At 55.7% G+C, this 23,719-nt stretch overlaps 7 protein-coding genes across 7 annotated transcripts; 4 read left to right on the forward strand and 3 right to left on the reverse strand.

Moving 5' to 3' along the window:
* Positions 1-461: 461 nt before the first annotated feature.
* BDP55DRAFT_674080 (HAD-like domain-containing protein) lies at positions 462-1,635 on the forward strand. The gene has a single exon (XM_060575639.1). The coding sequence runs from the start codon at positions 502-504 to the stop codon at positions 1,234-1,236; it is 735 nt and encodes a 244-aa protein (XP_060426012.1). The 5' UTR covers positions 462-501; the 3' UTR covers positions 1,237-1,635.
* On the forward strand, positions 1,636-3,483 carry BDP55DRAFT_674081 (FAD dependent oxidoreductase). Its single transcript, XM_060575640.1, has 2 exons — positions 1,636-2,510; positions 2,573-3,483. Exons 1-2 carry the CDS (start codon positions 1,968-1,970, stop codon positions 3,422-3,424), a joined length of 1,395 nt encoding a protein of 464 aa, XP_060426013.1. The 5' UTR covers positions 1,636-1,967; the 3' UTR covers positions 3,425-3,483.
* A 477-nt stretch (positions 3,484-3,960) lies between these two features.
* Positions 3,961-7,926, forward strand: BDP55DRAFT_674089 (fungal-specific transcription factor domain-containing protein). The gene is made up of 8 exons (XM_060575641.1): positions 3,961-4,466; positions 4,588-4,722; positions 4,878-5,197; positions 5,367-5,437; positions 5,505-6,136; positions 6,200-6,370; positions 6,434-7,695; positions 7,756-7,926. Exons 1-7 carry the CDS (start codon positions 4,384-4,386, stop codon positions 7,566-7,568), a joined length of 2,547 nt encoding a protein of 848 aa, XP_060426014.1. The 5' UTR covers positions 3,961-4,383; the 3' UTR covers positions 7,569-7,695; positions 7,756-7,926.
* A 726-nt stretch (positions 7,927-8,652) lies between these two features.
* BDP55DRAFT_559278 (oxidoreductase molybdopterin binding domain-containing protein) lies at positions 8,653-10,517 on the reverse strand (the record flags this gene model as incomplete). The annotated part of the gene is made up of 4 exons (XM_060569889.1): positions 8,653-8,866; positions 9,009-9,994; positions 10,083-10,271; positions 10,356-10,517. 4 exons carry the CDS (start codon positions 10,515-10,517, stop codon positions 8,653-8,655), a joined length of 1,551 nt encoding a protein of 516 aa, XP_060426015.1.
* A 984-nt stretch (positions 10,518-11,501) lies between these two features.
* On the reverse strand, positions 11,502-15,141 carry BDP55DRAFT_559248 (sodium/calcium exchanger protein; the record flags this gene model as incomplete). Its single annotated transcript, XM_060569883.1, has 4 exons — positions 11,502-11,927; positions 11,978-12,177; positions 12,271-14,793; positions 14,946-15,141. The coding sequence occupies 4 exons, from the start codon at positions 15,139-15,141 to the stop codon at positions 11,502-11,504; spliced, it is 3,345 nt and encodes a 1,114-aa protein (XP_060426016.1).
* A 2,973-nt stretch (positions 15,142-18,114) lies between these two features.
* BDP55DRAFT_635229 (26S proteasome subunit P45 family protein) lies at positions 18,115-19,395 on the forward strand (the record flags this gene model as incomplete). Its single annotated transcript, XM_060572750.1, has 2 exons — positions 18,115-18,349; positions 18,461-19,395. The coding sequence occupies 2 exons, from the start codon at positions 18,115-18,117 to the stop codon at positions 19,393-19,395; spliced, it is 1,170 nt and encodes a 389-aa protein (XP_060426017.1).
* Positions 19,396-20,042: 647 nt separating this feature from the next.
* Positions 20,043-23,712, reverse strand: BDP55DRAFT_706429 (protein-tyrosine phosphatase). The gene is made up of 2 exons (XM_060578056.1): positions 21,615-23,712; positions 20,043-21,559 (listed from the first exon to the last, which is right to left on the reverse strand). Exons 1-2 carry the CDS (start codon positions 23,457-23,459, stop codon positions 20,504-20,506), a joined length of 2,901 nt encoding a protein of 966 aa, XP_060426018.1. The 5' UTR covers positions 23,460-23,712; the 3' UTR covers positions 20,043-20,503.
* Between the last annotated feature and the right edge of the window lie 7 nt (positions 23,713-23,719).

A 23,719-nucleotide genomic window follows, 5' to 3' on the forward strand; every position in this document is an offset into this window, starting at 1 on the left:
CAACCACCGCAAAGCACAATCTGAGTCGGGGAGGGGATACTGACGACCGGGCGGAATCAACGGGTAGCGCGGCCGGCGGCCGGTAGCTTATCATGCAACAGCCGGGAATTGCCTGCGATGCCTTTTTCGGGGCTCCCCCCTCTCGGGACTGAACGCCCCGTCGAGTGATACGCAACCGGTTCGTCGGATCCGCCAGAGCAGCCGGCTGGGGTAACAGGGGTCTGTCGCGGCAATGGCAAATGCTGCGGTACCCCGCTCATCCCCGCGGGCCCAGGCGCCGAGATAGGGCGATGAGGCGCGCCGGTGGTGAGGCTATCTATAGCCTAAGTGTCTTATTCATGGATGAGATGTTCGTGATATAAACCTTTAAGACCATATTTGCAATCATACAAACTTACCATACTCAAAAGAACTTCTTCGCACAATCAAAATCACTTTGTGAATACTCATTCACTATCGCACACACACACACACACACACACACATCACACAAACCCAAACATGTCATCACCAAGGAAACACGTCGTCTTCGACATCGTAGGCACCTGCATGTCCTACGACGCCATCCCCCGCGCCATCGAGACCCGCCTCGGCCCCAAACTCGCAGAACACAACATCAAGCCCGCCCTCCTCAGCTTCGCCTGGATCGAGGCCGCCGAGCGCGAATACACCTACCTCTCCATCCAAGGTCGCTACCGCCGCTTCTACGACATCTTCCGCAGCCTCTTCTACCGCATGCTCTTCCAAGCCGGCGTCCCGGAACCGCGGAAGCTCGCCACCGACGACGACGTGGCCTACATCATGGACCGCTTCCTCGAGCTCGAGGCCCGACCCGGCACAAAGGAGTGCTTCACGCTCCTGCGCGAGGCCGGCTTCACGGTCTGGGCCTTCACGGCCGGCGACGCGAAGCGCGTGGGCGGGTACTTTGCCAAAGCGGGCATCGACATGCCCGCGGAGAACCTCAAGAGCTGCGACGCGGATGGCATCGGCAAGCCGGATCCCAGGGCGTATAAGCCCGTGCTGGAGAGCTTTGGCGGGGAGGAGGCGTGGTTCGCGGCCGCGCACATGTGGGATGCGTCGGCGGCCAAGGGGTGCGGGTTCAAGGGGGCGTGGTGCGCCGTATACGAGGGGGAGCCGTGTACGGATTTGTTTGGGGAGATGGACGTCATGGCGACCGAGTTGCCGGAGATGGCGCGGAAGATTATAGCCGCGTCGGAGGGGGCGGCCGCGGCGTAAACGGCGTAATGGTAAGGTATTCGTACTCTCCTAGAGGGGAGGGGGTTCACGGGATGTTTGTTTCCTCGGTCTCGCACTCTAAGCGGCAAACCCCCGTAAGAATGAACAAAGTGACCAATCTTCATGCATTGCTTCCTACCGTGAGGAAGATATCGTTCTTGGATGTTTGATTGGAGCTGATTCGCTGTGCATACCTTGCATGTCACTGGACGCCTGCGATTTGCTTATCATGCTAAGAGGGGGGAAAGACAAAGAGAACCGGCAAATTGCCGGTCCCGTACTCCCCGCCGCCGGTTCGGCCTCCGGTCTCGGCCACTCGCCGTGTTTTCCGTCACAACGCCCCCAAGAAACGCTAATACCCACCCGTGACCCGGAGCTGGGACCAAAGAGATATCGGTGGGGATGGATCCCATGCCCGAATCATCTTATCTCGGTTTTCCGACTTCAATGCTCCTTATCAGTCCCAATCGAGCATCAACGGCACGTTTGTTGAACGAAAAGGTGCCGGTTCGTTTTGATGGTAGCGCCAGCCCAAAGAAGCGGCTTCTGCTCGCTTGTCTCCCCCAACATTGGTATATAGAAAGTCCACACATATTGCTTATCAGTCCGAGCCTCACTTCTAGCCTGCCCAGTAAACCTTTGCCCCTCCTTTGTGAAGAAGAGACCCGGAAGAAGCCTGCCAAGCCCACCTACCGCCTCTCATCCAGCCCATCCAGTCACATCCCAACGCCATGCCCGCACCAAGGCCGACGAACCGGAACCCGGTTCCCAACCCCGTCATCTCCTTCTGGAACGCCGCGCCCCGGGCCCTAGACGACCACCGCACAACCCCGGAGCTCCCTGCTACGAGCGACATCGTCATCGTCGGCGCCGGCTTCGCGGGCGTCGCCACGGCCTACCACATCCTCAAGGACAACCCGTCCCCGCCGTCCATCACCATCCTCGAGGCCAGGAAGGTCTGTTCCGGCGCCTCGGGTCGCAATGGCGGGCACGTCAAGCCCGACACGTATTTCCAGGTGCCCAAGTACACCAAGCTATTTGGGCCCGAGCAGGCGGCCAAGTTGGCTGCGTTTGAGGCCTCAAATGTGTATGCCGTCAAGGAGCTTGTAGAGAGCGAGGGGCTGGATTGCGATTTTCATCTGACGCGGGCGGTTGATGTGTATCTTGACCCGGAGCATGCCAAGGAGACTGAGGCTGCATATCGGGAATTAGTCAAGGCGGGCGTTGTGGATATGAAGGATGTTGCCTTCACTCCCAAGAAGGACGCCGAAAGGGTAGGTCTATCTGCTCCCCTTACATCGATGGTGAAAGATCTAGCCTCATCATCCCAATGCAGGTTTCAGGGGTGAAAGGCGCGCAGTGCGCCTTCTCCTTCACGGCAGCACATCTATGGCCAGCAAAGATGGTCCACCAGCTCCTAGACCGCCTCCTCCAAAAGGGGCTGAACCTGCAAGCCAACACGCCAGTAACATCAGTATCATCGACGCCCGACGCCGCCGGCCGCTGGACAGTCCAGACCCCGCGCGGCACCATTAGCGCAGGTAAAGTCGTCGTAGCCACAAACGGCTACACGGCACAAGTCCTCCCGCAATACGAAGACCGCATCGTCCCCGTCCGCGGCCTCTGCAGCCGCATCACCAGCCCGGGCGGCCCCAACAGCCCGCACCTGGTCAACACGTACGGCATCCGCTTCGACGCGCGGAACAACGACTACCTCATCCCGCGAGCGGACGGTAGCATCGTCGTCGGCGGCGCGCGGCAAATGTTTTGGCATAAGCGGGGGGAGTGGTTCGACAACGTCCGGGACGACGAGCTGGTCAAGGGCGCGGCGCCGTACTTTGACGGGTACATGCAGAGACATTTCCGCGGGTGGGAGGAGAGCGGCGCGACGACGGAGAGGGTGTGGACGGGTATCATGGGGTATAGCTCTGATTTTATGCCACATTTGGGCGGTGTGCCTGGGAAGCCGGGGCAGTTTATCATTGCTGGGTTTTCTGGCCACGGGATGCCAGAGATTCTGCTTTCGAGTAAGGGTGTGGCGGCCATGATTCGTTATGGGGCTTCGTTTGAGAGCACGGGGCTGCCGAGTATCATGGAGACGTCAAAGGCGAGGATCGAGAGGAAAGATAGTCCTCTTGAGAACGGGCTCAAGTCTCTGTGGGAGGATGACTTGAAGGCGAAACTGTGAGCGATTTGTATCCATAGCACGGTGGTAATTGATAAAGATGCCAAGTTAATATCACATTGGGTTACTCTGTACAATTCTGTTACTCGTGCTCGTCAATTTTGTTCGTTTTCATTCTCACGTCCCCTCCAACGAATTGAATAATCACCGACTGCATCTCTCAAGACCAACTGTCCAACAACACGATGTCGATTACTCACAGACTCTACTCCATAGACTTCGGTCAAATCCCCCCTATCTCCGCATCACGAGTCAAGTTAACTCCAGATTCTCAGGTTCCAGGGATCTTTCCTCATGCACCATTTCGGCTCCGACCGGGATGTAGCCGGCTTCCCCGCGTCTTGGTCGCGAAAAACAGCGGGTCCGCTCCTCTCCGACCCCCCGCCGACCGCGGCGCTGGAGGTTTCGCCGAAATTCTGCCTCCCCGACCCCTCCCCCTTCTGGGAAAATGGGCGCGCGCGGCGGTGGAGGAAGAGGGAAACTAAGACTCGGACGGAGAGAGTCAGCACTGCCAGCAGGCCTATCTTAGCTCCCCCTCTACACACACACACACACACACACACACACACACAAACTTGGAACAACCACTCTCGTTCACTCACTCATTCCCGTTCTTTATCCACCCGCATACCTTGCCCACTCACTTCCCGAGGAATTGCAAGGGCATTGAGAAAGAGAGAGAGAGAGAGAGACCCAAGACAAGACCAGACCTTCCTTTCTGAACACGGACTCTTCGTTACGGCGGGGTCACTTGGGAAACACTTTCCGCGGAGAGTTAAACAAACCTCCCCTACACACAAAGAAGACCAAGCCAGAGAGACAACAGAGACAGACACACACAGAGAGAGTCCTCTTCCACCGGCCCGGGTCCTCGCCTGGCCCTGTCGATCGGCACTGTCCGCTCTCTCCCTTCTCACTACAGTCCTCTTATCGGCTATTGCGACCCCAAAAAGAAGTTGTAGATGGATCCCGAGGACGGCCTGCGCCTGCAACGACACAAGCAGCGTCGCGTAGCGGATAAGGAGCGGAAGAGGGCAGTTCGAGCGTACGATGAAGCCCATTTCTTTTTTTTTTCCTTTTTTTCCTTTTTGTCCCTTTTCATTACTAGTTACTCGGTCCCGTGTCAATTGATGTGAGAGAACCTCCCCCATGCTGACGCGACCAAGCTGTGACGGATGTCGGCGACTCAAGGAAAAATGCGACGGAGGAGTTCCTTGCCGCCGGTGCACCCGTCTGCGCCGGCAGTGCGAGTTCCTCACGCCCACGACGAGAGATGAGCCCGGATCAGAGAACTCAACGAGGTGAGAACTATTAGAACTTCAAATCTCCTTTTGTCTCCCATCCTTCCTAAATTCAATATTGCTATGAGATCCCCCTCAATGCGATATCTGCGTGCCCTCCATTTGGTTTGCGCCAATAAAACATCTGGCTGACGAGGCCGGATGGACAATAATAGACCCCGCCCCCCTCAACATCATGAGGACGCCCAGAGAATGTCCTACATGGAGCGGCTCCTGGCGCACTACACCGGCAAGAGCACCCTCGATGCCGAGACTCTAAAGACTTTGGCCGAGTCCGTGGAGAAGATGAAGTCGTCTGGTCGACCACGCACCGGCCCGGACGGCGCGGTGACCGGGGCCGGCGGTGGTGCTGGTCCTGAAGCGGATGTCACCATGGAGCCGGACGTCGGCACCGAGGCAGAGGTGCAATCGCAGAGCTCCGACTCCTTCAAGGTCGACGAGATAACGGTTCAGCCTTTGGAGAACAACATCACACGTAAGGCGGGCCCCCTTCTCTCCCCCCCCTTTCCAATCCCCTCCCCTCACCTTCCCCTGCTCTACGCCTCCCCCTTCCCCGGGACCGCTTCCCCGGACCCTCAACAGGGCTCGGCGTTAGCATCCCGAAGGACCTCTCTCCGAAGACCGCCATATTGACAGCCGAGTAGATTACTCCGGCGAGTTCTCACACTGGAACTTCTCCATGCGGATAAAGCAATGGATCGAACAGTGTGTAAACGTAAGCAACCCCCTTCTCGTCACAGAAACCTATACCACGTGGGCAAATACTGATCCCCCTCTCACAGGACGCCCCGGATGGTCCAAAGACACAATTCAAAGAATACTACCGCCCAGAAGAACTCCAGTCCCCCTCCAACACAGTAGCCTCCCTCTCCTCCCTCCCGCCCCGCTACGTCGCAGACTTCCTCGTCCAGGCCTTCTTCAACCATGCCGAGACGAGCTACTTTTACGTCGAGCGCCACTGGCTCATGGACAGGCTCGACCTCGTGTACGAGAACTCGGCCTCCCTGACGCGCCGCGACGTCGGCACCGTTTGCATGATCCTCATCATCTTCGCCATCGGCACGCAGTACGCCTACCTGGACTCCCGGAATGAACGGGGCGGCCCGCCGAGCGCCGCGGCCGACTCGAGCCCCTTTTCGGAGGATACCATCGGCATCATGTTCTACCAGCAGGCGTGCCGGCTGGTCCCCGACGTGATCACCATCTCGTCGCTCGAGAGCGTCCAAGCGTGTCTGCTCATCGGCCTGTATACGTTACCCCTCGACGCCTCGGGGCTGTCGTACGTCTACCTGAACCTGGCGGTCAAGCTCGCGATACAGAATGGTATGCATCGGAAGCATCCCGGGGCCGCCATTGATCCTGTTATTCGTGAGACAAGGAACCGTGTATGGTGGACGGCCTATACGACGGAAAAGTGAGCATATCTTTGTCCCCGAGTTTACTCATTGCTTCTCACACATTGACTTTAATCTCCCAGGCGTATCGGCATATTCCACGGCCGGCCAGTATCCATCGCAGCAAGTGACGTCGACGCCGAACTCCCAGTCGACAGACCAGAAATCTGGCCCGGTTCAGCGCCGCCAAACACGGCACACATGCTAGCAACCCTCCAGCTCAACAACGCCCTCAGCAGAATAGCTCACCAAATGTACCTCTTCCCCAACTCATCCCCCCCTTCCCCTTCATCTCACTAACATCCAACGCCCTCTAGATCCCTCTTCAAAACATTTGAAAAGAATGAAATCCCAGAAGGCATGGCCAAACTCGTCGAAATGAAAGCCCAACTCCACAACTGGTGGAACAGCCTCCCAGAACCAACCTTTATCAAAGATCCAACCACCGGCCCCGCCGTCTTCCGCCCAACAATGCATCTGAGGCTAGAATACTGCCTCGTCCGCATGTTCGCCGGCCGCCCCTTCATCTTCCCCCGTGACTCGGCTCACCGCGGCAGCACAGCAAGCTCCTCCGGATCCCCCGCAGACTCCGTCGCCATGACAGTCGCAGGCGGTCCTTCTTCCGGCGGCGGTGCCGGTGCCGGTGGTGCCGGCGGCCGCGCCACAACTAGCAGCTCAACCAGCAAAACAACACACCCGCGCGCCGTCCTCGTAGCAGACTGCGTCGACGCAGCCCTCTGCGTCGTAGAAACGTGCCGCCTCCTTCGCAACACAGTCGGCCTCGCCCGCGCCTCGTACACGGAATTCTCCTCGTGCCGCGCCGCGCTGCTCGTCATCATCACGCAGTGCCTCCAAAAGAAGACGGACCGCCTCCGCGACGCACTACGGGAAGGCATGGCGATGCTGAGGGAGATGTCTGCCGGCGGGGAGTCTGCGAAATCGGAAATGTCGCTTATTGAGGCCTTTGAGCGCGCTATTTCGAGGTTGGATATGGCTGATGAGTCGAATGGTGGTGGCGGGGGCGCGGGTGGTGCGTCCGGGGTGAAGGAGACTGATTATGCGAGGTTTAAAAAGTGGGAGATGTTGTGGAAGACGGATACGCCTGCGCAAGGGCAGGGACAAGGTGGTGATGCGAGGAGCGAGAGGGATGGGCTTGATGGCGCGGGCTTGCCGATTCCGCCGCATCCTGCGGGTTTGTGGCGGGGAGGAGGACACGGGCATTCCGGGGGAGGAGGCGGAGGTGCCGGAGGAGGAGGAGGGCATGTTGCGCCCGGCGCGGGGCGGCAGGGTACGGCGTCGTTGCCGCCGGCGATGCCATTCTTCGGGCTCGATGGGAGTCTGTCGCCGATGCCGCCTGCGCTCGACGAGTTCTCGGCCATGTTTGGGAACGGATACGTGCCGGGGTTTGAAGGTATGGGCGGAAGTGTAAACGGGAACTGGATGGGTCTTTGAGTTCAGGTCGGAGGAAAAAGGAAAAGAGGAATCAGTCGATCGAGAGACATTGCCTAATCACGGCCGGCGGAGTCTGGAGTTTGCGTGTCTGTGTTGTGTTCGTTCCAAGCATCTCATCTAGGTACCTGCCTTGGATGTCAAAATATCTTCATCTCGACCATACCTTCCACACATAGAATCCCTACCTTTCATCTGAATACACGAGAAAGGTATATACCCCCCCTCAAGTCCAATCCTGTCACCAGCCAGCAGACGCCCCTTTGGGGGTCAGGTCAAAACTGGCTGGTTGGTGGAGTGGTTGAAGTCCACGAACAGCCTAATCGGTGAAGGCTTTCAGAGGTCCCGTGTTCAAATCCCAGCTGCAAGGTAATACGTGATGTGACGGCGTATCTGGACTTGACGAATCTTGCTTGGTATCAAGTAGAAGGCAAGGAAGGGGTGGGAGGTCGGTTTTCTTTTGGAAGTCGTCTTAGGATGCCGTGCCGTATTAAACAAAAAAAGAGGCGTCACTGTTCAACAAGAGGCGGTGTATCAGTGTGAAAAGTGGCCTGACTACCACACTGACGGCCCTTAGAGATGGCCTTATGCCCGGCCTTCTGCAGAAAACCGAATTATGTAGGACCGCGAAGCCAAGGAGTAAGAACGTAATACAGAGTAAAAGAGGGGAGAAAACAGCTCATGTGATAGACTCGAACGTTCTGTACGGCAATCTACAATTTGTGTAGAATGACCTTAGGTACTCAGATGCTGGATTTGGCATTGGACAAATTCAGGGCATTTGCCGGTTGCACACACCTCAAGATGGACATCACAGCAGAATTATTGAGTACAGGGAGCAATTACGTGCATACTACTGCATCAATATCTCAAATGTGGTCCTTGTCATGTGGTAAATATAAGACGACCGAGAGGGTCAATACCTCACCTATGTGAGTATCTACATTGAGGATTTAATTGAGAACTAAAGTAACAAAACTGTATCTCATCATTGCCACAGATACTAAACACACTAAACTGTCCCATTGCTTCACTGGTTATTTCTCTTCACCCATCTTGTTCAACACATCCAACCCAAACGCTCCCTTCACTCCGTCGGATCCCGTCCACCCTGCGCCGCCATGTTCCTCTCATACTCCTCATCCGACTCAAAGTCAATCTCGGCAGGCAGCGTAATCGGCACAATAGGGATCCCGTTCTCTTCAAGCTTCTTCAGTCTGGCCGCCGTCTCGGGCCTCGACTTGTTGATGCTGTACACCTTGATGCGGTGCGCCGAGGACGTTACATGCAAGTCCCAGTTCCTGTAAAAGTCTCGTCGTCAGTCTTGAGATTATCATTCATCTGAAAGCCCCTCTGTCCACGAACCCCAGATAGAAAGGGGAAGATATAGGACTATGTTGCCAAAGAAAAGAGAAGAGAAAAGGAGAAATGGGGCAAACATACCAAGCAGACCTCACAAAGGTAGGCTGCGTATTACACGCATTATCCCACGTCCTCACACAAAACTCCAACCACCCCTCCGCGTCAACAGGCATCTCAATCTCCCACAACCGCCACGCATGGAAATACTTGCCGCTCATCCTCTCCCACGGAACCTCATACCACACCCCGCCCCCATCACCGCTCACCTCCACCCGAACAGGCCAATGCCCGCCCCCCGAATACGCCCACCCCCTCAACTTCATCCGCCCCTCGTGAACAATTTGATCCATATCCCGCGGCGTCATAATCGCAGAGCTCACAGGCATCTCCTGGATCGAGAACCCGTTGCTGTACTTGACATTCTGCTTCCCCACCTGCGGCGTGTAGTAGATATACTCCCGCCTCTGCACCGGCGCGCTGCTCTCGCTCGCAATAGCCCGGATCCGCGTCAACCACTTTGTGCTCCGCGCCCCAATGTACCCGAACACCACCGTCCGCAAGGGAAACCCGTGGATCCGGGGCAACGGCTCCCCATTCATCTCCCACGCCAACAACACCTCGTTCGCCTTCACCTTCCGCCACGGCACGCTCACGACGTAATTATACACTTTTCCCTTTTTGAAATACGTATCCGCGCCGTAAAACTCCAAGTGGCCTGCGCCGTCCTTTAACCCGCCGCAGTACTTGATCACTTTTTTGAGCGACACCCCCGTCCACCGCGCCGTGCCGATGGCGCCTTCACCCCAGGGCGCGTTGATGAGTTCGTCGCCGTCGCCTGGGTACTGCGCAATCTGCTCGATGCGCCGCGTGCCAGAGCACTGGATCGAGACGACGCTGGTCTGGTGCTTAAATTTGGTCTTGAGGTCGTGCAGCGTGAGCGTTTTCGGGTCGTTGACGAGGCCGGCTATGTCGAGGGTGTATTTCGTTTCGTCGATCTCGGGGATACCGCCGTGGTTGCGGACAAAGTGGTCCTTGTTTGAGGTGATTTCCGTTTCTACGAGGCGTTTCTGCGGTTTCCGAATGTCAGGTTTTGTTTTGTTTTTGGTCCGCCCAGTAGAAGGAAAATCTCAAGTACAAAGGTTGAGTGTGACTTACGCGAGGAGGCTCGCCGTTGTAAGGGAACTGGAGCACGTGAATCATGTCTTCTGCCTTTTCCTTCTTGACGATATCCCAGCTGACCTCGGGGATGTGGCCCAGCCCGCAAGCGTAGTGGTACTGTTTCCATCGCTCACCCGTGAGGATGGGATTCGTATCAGGCAGCGGTCCTAATTGATACTGGGGTGGCTAAATACAGGCACAGAAGAATCAGTCAGCTGGGGGCTCTATTAAACACATAACTGCGCCGGACATTGACATATTCACACTCACATCCGGAAAGTCGTACTGCCTCATGAGCTCTTCAACCTGCTTCTGCTTCTCAGGATACTTCTCCCATTCGATGTACCCCTTCCAACCCTCCCTCTCCTCTTTAAAATGAGGCGTTTTGCCCTTCGCCTTGAAGGCAATCGCGTGGGGTTCAGCAGGAGCCATGGTGGTGCAATGTGCCCAGATGGGAAAAAGGAAATATGAGAGTGCAGAGTTCTACACACAGCCGCCCTAGGATAAGAAGCTAACAAGAGAAACGGGGAAAGACGTCGTTAATAAAAGTAACGGGCCTGTCGTCCAGAGTCACCCCAATAACAAGCCAGAAGTCAATCTCGCGCACTGGCGAAATTCCCTCCCAAGAACCGTGGTATCTCTCAGGTAAAGTTCAAATCCGAGTGATGAGCCAGCCAATAGCCAGCCGTCCATTGTCAGTCTGATGCCGTCATGAAGACATCAAACAACTCTCTTCTTCCTCCGGAAAGCCACTGCCGCGGCCGGCGCTAGCAACCCGCATTGCAGAAATGTGTCAGCGTTGCAGGAGCCATGTCACCTATTGGCCCCCCACGCGAGGAGCAATCAACTTCAGTCTTCAGATCGGGAATCTTGGTTGCAGAGGTCTAGCCAAAGCCAAGAATTATACCGTGGATGCGGCAGCCGGCCGTTGTGCTACCTACTCCACTTAATCATGACGTTGATCGCCCGGTTCCCCCCCTGTCGATATGTCAAAACAAGCATTTGCCGTTTGGAACGCTATCACTAGACTCGGTCAAAAGTCGGCGATAGTATCTGGCGTTCGACGGGAAACCGATGAGGAAGCCGGCCGGCAGGCATTGACAAGCATGATGGGTACCGAAAATGATGAGTTCGGGGTTTGAACATTAGGGATGTATATTCCGAGCGATCCGCGATGAAACGAAAGGGTAATCTAGGTAATGTGCTCCTCTCCTTAACGCCGTCAGCGTCCCATCATAGCCGCCTGCCAGAAAAAAACCAAAACAATGCAATGTCCTGTCGGACGGAAAACTGACAAGAAGCCACAGTTCAAACTGGGACTTCATGAACCTCTGACCTTCTACCGCCCTTTAGTGATGTTTCACCCTCTTTGGGTATCGCCTCCCCTTTACACCCATCCTTTTTATCAAAATCTCTTTACTGCAGAACAGCGCCGCTCACTCTCCGGCCAACAGTCTTGATAGTTGAGTATTGTCCGTTGGCGCCCATGACGTCGAAACGACTCACGCTCATGGCATCCTCGGTATACCCTGAGAAGTAGTAGCCCACAATGACTACAAGGTAGCTAAGCAGCAGAATGCTGCCCTTGAAATAGTTGCTCTTTCCTTCACCATACATGTAGCTTAGGAGGAACACGCAGATAATGACCGTCACCATGTCCCACTGGGGGAACAGGAGTGAGAAGGTGTGCGCAGCGACGTCTTCGAAACGATCAGAGGTGACGTAGATTGCAGAGAATAGCACAAGGGCTGGGACTTGCAGCAAGCAAACTTGCAGCGCATAGGCAGAACCAATCTCCATTGAGAGCGCAATATTGCCGTTCATAGCAAACGAAATGGCGTTCTACAAAGCGTTAGTTAATATCAAAATGTGGATTAGCAGGTCAAACATACCAAAAACTCGGTCGTGTTGGGAACCAGTGCAAAAAGTGTGATGCCCAAGAACTTCTCATCGATAGCAAAGCCCTCAAGAACGACGTCTACAGTGTCCACCAGGATCTCGGCAATGATAGCATAGAGTACGGTAGCTCCCATGAGGATGAAGGCACTCTTGCCTCGGCTCCAATTGGGAGCGTCGTGTCCACCATGGGGTGCTTGGACAGTGCTGGCTGCTGCGAGTTCTTCGTTATCGGCAACCGTAGCGGTACGCAGAGCCGGAGGGCGGGAGGAGGTAGCAGCAGTTGAACCTGCGGGGAGAGCCGAGGTTCTGCGAGGCATTCGCTCCCTTGCAGCAATTGTAGCTGCAGTGGCCGCCATCTCTGCTACCTCTCGGACCAAAGCGTTGTTCTCCGCCTCTGAAAACCCAGGGATATGGACAGTAGAGCGGACCGTATCGCTCCCACTGGACTTGGGAGGAACGACGTGCGGAATACTGACGCTGCCATTGCCAGCACTCAATCCCAATCCGGTGACGGACCCCTGGCGAGAGCCGTCATCTTTCTTGTTTGCAAGGCCAACCTGCTTCAGCGACTGACCGAGGATGCGTTTGTAAAGATGAGAGTCGCGGACGTCGACCGAGGTGCCGGTGGTCTCGGCAAATGAGTGAGGACCCGACTGTCTGGCATGAGCATGCGCATGAGCGTGTGCATGTGCCTCTTCGTGCTTCTTCTCGTCAATTTCAGAGTTCCAAATGACTGCAGCGTGGGTTCGCAGAGTGAACCAGAGTCCCACAATGTAGGAGAGGAACAACAACGTGGCGCAGAAGTAGCAGAACGGGCGGACAGCCTCAAGATAGAAACGATCATTCAGCGCCGGAGTCTGGGAGAAGAAGCATCGCTTGCAGTCGCGCCCATCACCAACAGGAGACAGACCTCCTCCAATGCCGCCGTGGTTGACACAGTCCAAACAGTTGAGCTCGTGAGTGCCGTAGATTTGGTAGAAGAGCGTGGGGCCAAAGGCGCCGAGGACTGCGAAAAGCAACATCGTCGAAGTGACACCGGCGGATCTGGCGTTGAAGCGCTGCGTCTTGCGCTTGATGGCACCGAAACACATGGAGAGGCCGGGAAGGAAAAGAATACCGGCAAAAATGCTTCCCACGATACTGCCTTCCACCAGTTGACCTTTGCCTTGGCTCAGGGCAACGCAGTAAAGGAACACCTCAACAATGGTGGAGAAGAAAGCATTGATGGCAGCACCAACACCCATCGAAGACTGTGCCGAGATGGAGGCGACGGCTTGGCCGATGAAGTAGGCGAGCGGAACGATGGAGAATAAGCCGGCAATGAAGAGGAAAGCGGGTGACGTGATAAAGAGCTCCAAACCAAGAACTTGGTCGAGAACGAGATAGTCAAAGATGACGAAGAAGACAACTCCCATGAGGTTGATCAAGAACACGTTCGTGCCGTCAATGGTATACTTCCAGTACTTGATACCGACAGCGCGGTACGTGCACAGCAAGATTGACGAGTGCGGCGTGTCAGCTGTGCGGGCGAGAACAATATCAGACTCGAATGAGAGCGCCAAGGGGTGGCGGCGCAATTGGTCGAAAAGCAGCATGGTGACCTTGCCCATTGGGATCGAGAAGACGAGGAACCAGCAGATCAAGGATACCAGGATCAATGAGGGTGAGAGCAAGAGGTAGAAGAACAAGAAGAAGACGACACGTCCAATGTTCCACTGGCCTCTTCCGAATAAACGGCGCTTGATCTGGGGTGGTGTCTGGCTTCGCTCCCCGCGTCGAGAACGGCCTAGGAGGCTATCAGTCTCGCTCGGCTCCGAATCGATGCTCCTTCGCGAGCGTCCAACAATAGATCGGCTGCGTTCGGATCCCTCTGGACCAAAGAAGAGGCGGCCGTATTCCAGATCGCCACTCTGCCACTGCTCATACTCGGAAATGCTTCGTCCTTCACCTTGGTCCTCGTCAAGGTAGGCGTCATCCTGCTCCAGGCGCACATATTTGCCGAATGGATAGAAAAGGTAGCCAGCCAAGCCCCAGAGAACTCTGCCGTATTCCCTACCACTAGGAGTTGCTGCGAACAAGAAGCAAACCAGGGCGCCGAGTGCCGAGAAAGCAGCCATCCACCAGCCAAACAACAAGGTCCAAAGAAGATTGAAGAAGACAAGCCAGGTGTGAACTCTTCCGCCAGGCGACGAATGGATATCGCCCTCGGCATTCTTTTGCACCGAACGATCTTTCTTGTACAACGCAGGCTTCCACAACCTGATGCCAAAAGGATGGGTCTGGTTGATGGCCTGCTGACGATCCTTGAGCGTGAAGCTCTCGGCGTCGCTCACGTCGCCATCTGACTCGGCATCAATGTCCTCTTCATCAGGGTGTATCGAAGGAACGCGCTCAGCATCATCGGGGGTTTCGTCGTCAGCTCTCGGCGTCCGTGGACCATCTTCGACCTCATCATTGTCGTCGTCGTCATCGACTCCAGTGTCGCTGCGGGAAGATTGGACGCGCGACAGTGTGGTGGCCAGTTGAGGTCGGCGGCGGGTGCCAAAAGCGGTGCTGCCCTGGCGGCTTTGATGGCGACCAACGGCATCTGCCTCGACCTCGTTGATATCGTCGTCAACAGAAAAGAACTCGCCGCGGTGTGGTGCTGATGGGTTGGTCGACAGTCGACGGGGCATGGGGGGCTTTCGCGGCTTCGCAGCTTTGGGGCGTTCGGGACCCATCATGGGCGATCTAGCACTAGCAGTTGTTGTTGAGCGAGAATGCGATCGATCGTGGGCAGACGGGTCGCCCAGGTATTGAGAGCCGGAACCTTGGGTATGTATAGAACCTGCAAGCGCACGGGGGTATGATATCAGCCAGGGGTTTTTCGCGTTGGGCGACTGGGTAACTCGGACGACCAAGACTTGTTTGGTTTCTGGGCATGCAACACAAGCAGCGGGTCGTACATACCGTAGCCACCACCTTCTGGGCGCCTCCGCACCGTGTCGGTGGACTGGAAGGACTGAAAACTTTCGGACAGACCTTCGTCGCGGGAGGCGACATATGAGTCGAACCTTGAGGGCTGATGACGAGTATCAGTGGGTGATGCGGTGGTCGAGCTATCGTGGGACTGATGAGATGGATGGGACGGTGTGCCCGGCCCTGTTGAGGGATCCATGGTGGGCGACAACGAATAGGGCGACGAAAGACCGCGCAGCTGTTTGGGGACGATGGAGCAAGATGGGTGGAGGAGATTGGCAAGGTGCCGGAGATGTGGGTTATCAGTGCAGGCGCAGGCGCGGGACGAGACGGCAAACCGGGGGTGGGAGAAGAGAGCGTCGGGTTGATGATTTCCAGCTTGGAATTCTCGATGTTTTGCTGTCTTGGAACGGCGAGCTGGTGATTAAGCGATATGAGGAGAAGAAACTTGGAAGGGGAAGAAAAAAGATGTATTGTTGTGTGTCTGTGCCAGTTAAGGTGGTGTACGAGGTGCGGTTGGGTTTAGGTAGGTCCAGGTCCAGGTCCAGGTTCAGGTTCAGGTTCAGTCAGGTTTGGGCTCAGTCCAGTGAGAAATGTGAGGATTACTCGGAGAGCCCGATTATGGGTCGAGAAGTCGGTGACGGTGTGTGTCGGTGTCGAGGCCACCCCAGCTGGATATCTGACGGGTCTCAGTCTGGTAGCCGAAGGCTTATTGCTTATAAACAATGGAGAGGGAGGACTCGGAGAGAGAGAATTGAACAGACGAGCCAGGAACAATAGGTGAGGCAGGCAGACCGCAGACGGCAGACCGTACGTAGTAGGTAGGTGGCCGTGGTGGTGTGGTGTAAACAAGCTAAGTATCCGTAGAAGGTGACCAAAACACACAAGCACACGATGGGGAAGAAAAGGACGACCGGGGGATGAGAATGAGAATGATGATGGGATGATTAGACCTAGTGTCTATGAGGTTCGAGAAGAAAAGTGCGGACTTGTTCCATTCCCGAGCGGTAGAAAATGTTTCTTGGGCAAGGTACAGACGGACACACAGACAACGGGAACCTTCTATCTGTAAGGTAGGTAGAATGTCGAATAAGAAGTACGAAGCACTAGGTATCGATGGATGACCCGAATCACCGATGCTGCAATTTGTGGTGGTGGTGGTGGTGGTGGTCGCTGGTGGAAGAGGTGGTGGAGCAGGAGTTCGTACCATGGAAGCTACTTGCCGGCTAACGGTGGGTGCTAGGTAAGCTAAGGTACCTATTGTGTTCCACTGGGATCTACCTCAGTACTTACCTTACCTTACTCTCTAAGTCTCTCTGGTGTGTGTGTGTGTGTGTGTGTGTGTGTGTGTGTACCTCAGGTACTCCGTACTTGGAGGAGAGGAGGGAATGCTTGGGTCTCTCCTCCCCCAGATTCACACATATTTACGGAGCAACACGCCTCATTAAGGTGAGGAACTTGCAACAGCCCGGAAGCACTGGGCAAGGCAGTGGAGGAGTTGGAGGTGGGATGGAATGTCTGAGTCAGGCGCTGCCCACTGTTGATCAAGCCGCAACCCCAAGTCTCTCAACTGACGGTCATGTGTGCTCTCTGGATGGCCTCAGATGGCGACTCTCCTCGCAGAAAAGCATGGAAGATGCTTTTATTGGCCCCGCGAGAGGAGCGAGGGCCACCGCGAGGCTGTTTCTCCTCCGCAATGTACTTGTCATCGGGGCCGAAAGACTGGGGAAGATGGACAGGAGATCCCTCGTTTGTCAGTATTGCCAACAGGCATGGCCGGTTTGGTAGCCTTTGGTTGGTGTTTACACTTGCGACTTGCACACACACACACACACACACACACACACACACACACACACCTACGGATACAGTCTCTACACACAACACACGCACACTTCTTTTCTTCCCTTACTTGTAGCGGGCAGTTGATAGGAACAAGGTGCCAAGGTAAAAGGGTACATGCACATTGAGTCGTGCAGCGGCACGCAATTTGGGGGAGGATTACCTTAGGTTCCCGAGTGGAGATCACTGGTGCTTTGCAAAGGCACGCTGCGCACCTCACTTGGGGCTCGAGGGGGAAGGGGATACCGGTAAACCCTTGGATTCAGCGTGAAGCCGGCGAGGAAGCGGACGGTGGAACGGGAGCATGGATCATGGACCCCGTCCCGAACCAGACTAGCGCCCGCGTGCTTCAAAGTCGCCGCTGGCGCAGGGTGCAACCTCCCATCAGCCGCGACTGGCGAACCTCGAACACTCGAGTCCCTGCTCCCAGTGCCCATCCTCTTTCTATCGGGGTCCGTTGCGGCGTCGCCTCCCACACCTTCAGCACTCCTCCCGTCTCATCCTCGACTCGACCTCACCTCACCTCACCTCACCTCCACCTGCCATACCAGGCTTCCGCGGCTATCACCGCCTCTTGGACTCTTGAGATATGTATCCCGCGCGCCTTTTGCCATCTATCTTTCCATGATAATTCGACATCTTCTACGCTCCACTCGCCCAGTTGCTCGACATGTGCTTTGATCTCGTGCTGTGCTCCACTTTCCCAACTGGGAGAGCAAACGTCACCGTACTCGCAGGCGCATTTAGTGTTCCATTGCACCTTCTCCATGGAACCCTGTGAACAATTCCACACGGACCATCTCTCCTTCCATGGAGCTGGACCCGCTAGAGACGGTGGGTCCTGCTAACGGAGGATGGAAAATATTCTCTTCCGACAACCTGATTACCTAAGGCATTTACTGCTCTCAGAAAACGTTCGAGCTCAAGCTTGGAGAAGGAAAAGTGGACCAGAGCTTTTCCGGAACGGTGGCCATCACGTGATGTCCGGTCCTGTCGAACGCGTCGACGGTCGTTTGCCTGCTGCGGGTTGCGGCTGACTGACGGACCGACGGAGCCAGCCAGCCAGCCCAGCCAGACGTCCAGCCCTGTCACTCCCAATCCATCTGTGAGCTTCCATAACGACAAGCTTCCATCATCACGACCCAGCCCACCACATCCACCACCACCACCCCCGGCAACCTCAATCATTCTACCTATCACGACCCCGCCCTCGACGACCGATTGATCCCCCCTCACTGGTCCCCGATAAATCCATACCGACGACAGTGACAACAACCAACATCACCACTACTACTTGTCTCCTTCCTCAACCCTCGGGGCATCCATCACGATGGCGCTCGACAGCTACTATCAAAACAAGATCGAGGCGATGAAGCTCGAGATCCTCAAGGGCCAAGCAGTCCTCCGCCGTCTCGAAGCCCAAAGAAACGACTACAACTCCCGCGTGAGGCTGCTGAGGGAAGAGCTTGGTCTGTTGCAGCAGCCTGGTTCCTACGTTGGTGAGGTCGTCAAGGTCATGAGCACGAAGAAGGTCCTGGTCAAGGTGCATCCCGAAGGCAAATACGGTACGTCATTCGCTCACCAGTCCGCCGTGCGATGCAGGTCATCGCATCCCACCCCGACCTCATCTTCACTAGTCTCAATCTTGTCAAAATGGCCAAACTAACCCCTCGCAGTCGTCGACATCTCCGACAATGTCGACATCACAAAGCTCACCGTCGGCAAGCGGGTAACCCTGCTTTCCGACAGCTACAAGCTCGAGAAGATGCTCCCCTCATCCGTCGATCCCCTCGTCTCCCTCATGATGGTCGAGAAGGTCCCCGACAGCACGTACGATATGATTGGTGGTCTGGATCAGCAGATCAAGGAAATCAAGGAGGTCATCGAGCTCGGTCTCAAGCACCCTGAGCTGTTTGAGTCGCTCGGTATCGCACAACCAAAGGGTGTCCTTCTCTACGGTCCCCCCGGTACGGGAAAGACGTTGCTCGCCCGTGCCGTCGCACATCACACCGACTGCAAGTTCATCAGAGTGTCCGGTTCCGAATTGGTGCAAAAGTACATTGGTGAGGGTAGTCGCATGGTCCGCGAGCTCTTCGTCATGGCCCGCGAGCACGCCCCCTCCATCATATTCATGGACGAGATCGACTCCATCGGTTCTTCCCGTGTCGAGGGTTCATCCGGCGGCGACTCCGAAGTCCAGCGCACCATGTTGGAGCTGCTGAACCAGCTGGACGGTTTCGAACCCACCAAGAACATCAAGGTCATCATGGCCACCAACCGTCTCGATATTCTCGACCCCGCCCTGCTGCGTCCCGGACGTATCGATCGAAAGATAGAGTTCCCCCCGCCAAGCGTCGAAGCCCGCGCCGACATTCTCCGCATCCACAGCCGCAAGATGAACCTGACGAGAGGCATCAACCTCACAAAGATTGCCGAGAAGATGAACGGCTGCTCCGGTGCCGAGCTCAAGGGTGTCTGCACAGAGGCCGGCATGTACGCCCTGCGCGAGCGTAGAGTTCACGTCACCCAGGAGGACTTTGAGCTCGCCACCGCCAAGATCCTCAACAAGCACGACGACAAGGAGGTGTCACTCGGCAAGCTCTGGAAGTAAGTGCGTGCGCGGTTGGGGTGTATGCAACGAGAGAGGGAGAAAAAGCAGCAAACGATCGACGACGACATGTTTACTCGGCTGGCGGGAGTTGGACAGGCAGTTAGGCAGGGCAGAAGAAAGGCGGAGAGTGGGAAAGAAGGCGCCGGAGTGGCGGCGGTGGAAACAGCGTCTGCGCCCATTGCGCGCGCACGTGGCGCTTGTACGGCTAATTATGTACGACTACATAGAATCATGGAATCAGCCACCATGACTTTGCACCGTTCATTATATTTCTGTTCTTTGCCCATGGTGGATGGAGGTGGCGGTACTGGCAAACATTGATGCCACGTTCCGACCACAGTGACCTCACCTCGCCGTGACCAACGCACGCCTGCATACTCACAACTCGCAAATCCAAGATGCCCCACCAAATACTGTCAATCATCGCCCATTTTTTGTTGTCCTTACTCCGTACCCCTCGTCTCGCGCCTCTCTGGTAGCATAGATAGTATACCATTGCGAGATAAGCGTAAAAGAGGATATATCCGGTTCTCAGAGGACGAGGTGCAGATCAGAGAAGATACTGTAGAGGCAAGTTCAGAAGACCACTGTCTCCGTCCATTCAAATTGTTCACACGGGACACACATCATCCTCTTCCAATTATCATCATCACCAGACTCAAGGATATGAGGTCAATGGGGGAGCAAGCCGAAAGGCGGGGGAGCCCTCTACTCTCTTCCTCTCTTTCTTTCATTCAAACGCCTTTCTCTAATGTACAATTCCAAGGGGACTGACCGCAGTCAAGATCCCAAACATGCTGGCGTCATCAGACACTAAAAGTCGAGTACCAAACGCCATGCATTGTAAACATATGCTCTGAAATGCCCAAACGCCTTAGTCTCATGCCTACCCTGGCCCTGGCCCTGGACCTCAGGCCGGTGTGTGTGTTTGCTTCTTTCCATAGTGCCTTATTGCCGTAAAAGAAAAATGCACAAAGCTTTCTTTCAACACCCGCTGATGCTGGCTCCTTCCGCCATCCAAGAGGGGTATCGCAATACGATTCCGCACGAGTTTACTTCCCATTTCCGGTTTTCCATCCGTCTTTCTCATGCTAGCCGCGCCGTATAATTAGTTGTCCCCTCTAAGCTGTAGGCTTCCACTTCGTGCTCTTCCTCCCTTGGAAGAACCTGAGCTCTTCTCGTGCCATCGCCATACATATTCAACAATCGTTTCGTAGCACAAGACGTACTGACGCAGGCTTTGCACCATGCTGAGTCGTTGGTTCCGGAAGTCCTCTACTGTTTTCTGAATGAGATCCATAGTGTCGCTATCGTCCGTCAACCACGCCGTGTCTAATGGGGTTCTGTCTGGAGAGCCGCGTCGCACATCGGCGCTAGTGCGACGGCTGCTCGGGTTGAAATCAAATGTCTTCTCTTTTGGCGAAGACTCCTCTGATCCACTCATCTTGATGTCGCCGTCCGAGTCCCGCTTCCTGACCGGCTTCGTCGTCGTCTTGTTAAGTCGTTGCCGCTTCAGCATATCGATGACGCTATCCACAGTGCAGAATGTACCGGTTCGACCGCATCCTGCTGAGCAGTGCACTAGCATTGGCCGTGCCCTTTGGTCCATCTCCGGCTCGTCGTACCAAGCAATAGAACCTGAGTCCGGAGAAACACGGGAACTGCTGACTGAAGACGTGTCAACTGGCAATGCTGAACGCTGCATCACATTGGCCAGGTCAACGAGGGCTAACAGGTGTGATGGCTGCGCAGGCGCTCCAAAGTCTGGCCAGGACGGATAGTGCAGGTGAGTGATCTCACGTATGGGTGCAAAGGGATGTGAGCCGTGGGACAACGCAAACTTCCGGATGATGACATGCGGCGTCTCGCCTTGTGGAGGGGATGGCGAGGCGGATGCGTTTGATGCCTCCAGCGTAGTCGTCGTCTGCGCGCGGCGGCGTCCAGCTTCCGCTGCTGCTGCAGCAGAAGGAGCGCTTGACCCTTGGTTAGTGCGGTGCTTGTCAATGTCCAAAGACACTTTCTTCTCCGACAGCGGCTTCAGCTTGATCGAGCCAAAATCCCTGCCTTGCCAGTAGGGGTGGCATTTCAGCTGGCCTCCTTCCGATTCCGCGGTCAACATGACGACGACACGAATGTCTTGTTCCCAAATGACAGACCAGAAATCCTTCTTGAAATTAGTATCCAGTACACATATCGCGGAAACCTTGTCGATAGCTTACCTCGAACGTGGCAGGGAGCGGGCCCTGGGTGGCAATGTACCTCTTGTTGCTCCGCGAGGCCTTGACGTGACTGGCATTGACGTAATCGCATGCTCCCTCGGCGCGACCTTGCAGTTTAACCCGAGCGTGCTCAAAGGGCAAGATGTCTTTATACCGATTCTTGCCTCCCTTCTCGATGCCACAAAGTTGCGGCACTTTCTTATCATTCTCACTACCGCTGAACATGGAATAGGCCGCCTTCATCCGCGACTGTTCGGCCTTTTCGATGTTGAGGAACTTGCCTGATACTTGCTTGCCATGATCGCTCGGCTTGGAAGCATCACGAAGCCATCTAGGTAACGTAGGTGACTCCAGGCCAGACGGTCGAGCAATGTCCAGCTGGCCAACGCCATCCGCGAGGTCCATGTTCTGGCGGATATTGGAGAAGAATGGGTTGGCGTTGTTCTGTGTCATTGGTAGCATCACACCTCCAATGACGGGTGCAATGCCGGGCCGGTTGCCGTCACTCGATGCTGCAAGGCCGGAGCCGCTCGCCGGAGGGCCGAATCCTTCATCCACAAAGTCGGGATAGGCGTCAGCAAAGGCGTTGAAGCCGCCCCGCAAAATGGACATATTGCCCGAGTACCCCTCATTCGTAAACTTCTTCACCATGTTCATACACGTAACGGCGTCACGCTTCTCTGCAGAGTAAGCATCGTAGACGACGAGATGCTTCGTCGACTTCCACTGCGAAAAGCGTCCCTGCATATCCGGACTTTGAAAGGTCTGCTGAAGTTTCGTCAGGTTAAAGGTAGCTCGCTTTAATAACGTCGTCGGAATGCAGAGGTTGAGCGCGCCTTCGATCCGAGCTTGGGCATATTGCTGTGACACTCTCAGATCCAGAAGCAACAGATCACTTTCTGAGCCGTCGGCCTCGATCAGGTCCTTCAATTGTGACGGTGCAATCAAAGAGGGGCCGCTTTCCATGGTCGGCGGCAAGGTCTCGGCACGTGGCTGGTTCGCTCGAGCAGAGCTCGGCGCTGGCGCGTCCGGTTTATTCTGTGAGATGGATAACCTGGGGTGACGGTCTTCTACTTTTGACAGCGTCGTTCTACGTTCGAAAGGCGACTCAGTTTGCATCGGCGATTCGAATCTTGGCATGTTCAGGTTCAAGATCTGTGGTGGTTGTATCGATGCCTCGGAGTTTCGCTTGGATTCCAAGGAAGCGTATGCCGAGTCGTTCAAGCTTTTCCGATCAGCTTCCTTGCTCTGCTTTCGCTCCGTGGGGATTCGAGGTAACGAGAAGTCCGATGCGTGATCGCTGGCATGAGTATTCCACCGTGGCGGTCGAGGACGAAGCGTGGTCGGGTTCGGGGGCGCTTGCGGGAAGTGAGAGGAGGAGAGGCTGAAGCTCACACCGCGATTGAGATCGGCTTGCCGTTTGAAGGCCTCATAGTCGGGATTAGCATCGATGGGAACCTGCTTGGGCAGCGCGCCGCCAAAGGACCGAACGGACGAGGTTGGGGAGCTCCAGTTGTCTCGTGGCATAGAGGCAGACTCTCTTGGGTCGACGGACTGCTCGACAACGAGACCGAAGTAGTTTGGACTCGCGGCTCTTGCCTCTGCCTGTCTCGTGGGGGATAGCTTTCCGGGAGGCATAGACTGGCCGACGGAGTAGGGCATTCTTGGAGATGCCACGGGTGTAGAAGGATTAGGAGTCCTCGCGGGCGGGACGGCGAGTTTGGACTGTGAGTGCGAGTGGCTATGGGAAGATCGCGGCGCCGGCGAAGGCCTGGGAGCAGAGTGAGGAGTCTTCATGGTGTAGTGGACGGATGTTGCGCCGTCGTTGCTCCTCTTGTCGAGCATGGTTAGTGTATCCGTAGGTGTAGGTAGTTGAAGAGAGGATGAGTGTGTGCCACTGATGTTTCTGGAGGATATTGTTCCGGACGACGGGCCAAGTGTTGGAGGCCTTGGTCAACAATTAAAGCGCCATTCCGGTATGGCGGCGTTTTGGGCGGGACGGTTATGGCAAGGTCGGATAGGGTTCAGATAGATCGGAGGGAATGGGAAGGGAGGGAGGGTGTGCGGAAGAGGCTCTTTGAAAGGGAAAGGAACAGGCAGTGGGG

The sequence above is a fragment of the Colletotrichum godetiae genome (assembly GCF_030913485.1).
Source record: "Colletotrichum godetiae strain CBS 193.32 chromosome Unknown BDP55scaffold_41, whole genome shotgun sequence".
NCBI classification, from domain to species: Eukaryota; Fungi; Ascomycota; class Sordariomycetes; order Glomerellales; family Glomerellaceae; genus Colletotrichum; species Colletotrichum godetiae.

Excerpts from the sequence above, each read along its gene's own strand:
- BDP55DRAFT_674080 (XM_060575639.1), top strand. The coding sequence starts at position 502 with ATGTCATCACCAAGGAAACACGTCGTCTTCGACATCGTAGGCACCTGC.
- BDP55DRAFT_674081 (XM_060575640.1), top strand. The coding sequence starts at position 1,968 with ATGCCCGCACCAAGGCCGACGAACCGGAACCCGGTTCCCAACCCCGTC. Across the intron at positions 2,511-2,572 it reads CCAAGAAGGACGCCGAAAGG|GTTTCAGGGGTGAAAGGCGC; the intron begins GTAGGTCTATCT and ends ATCCCAATGCAG.
- BDP55DRAFT_674089 (XM_060575641.1), top strand. The coding sequence starts at position 4,384 with ATGGATCCCGAGGACGGCCTGCGCCTGCAACGACACAAGCAGCGTCGC. Across the intron at positions 5,198-5,366 it reads TTTGGAGAACAACATCACAC|ATTACTCCGGCGAGTTCTCA; the intron begins GTAAGGCGGGCC and ends ACAGCCGAGTAG. Across the intron at positions 6,371-6,433 it reads AGCAGAATAGCTCACCAAAT|ATCCCTCTTCAAAACATTTG; the intron begins GTACCTCTTCCC and ends AACGCCCTCTAG.
- BDP55DRAFT_706429 (XM_060578056.1), bottom strand. The coding sequence starts at position 23,459 with ATGCTCGACAAGAGGAGCAACGACGGCGCAACATCCGTCCACTACACC. Across the intron at positions 21,560-21,614 it reads CGCTCCCTGCCACGTTCGAG|GATTTCTGGTCTGTCATTTG; the intron begins GTAAGCTATCGA and ends AATTTCAAGAAG.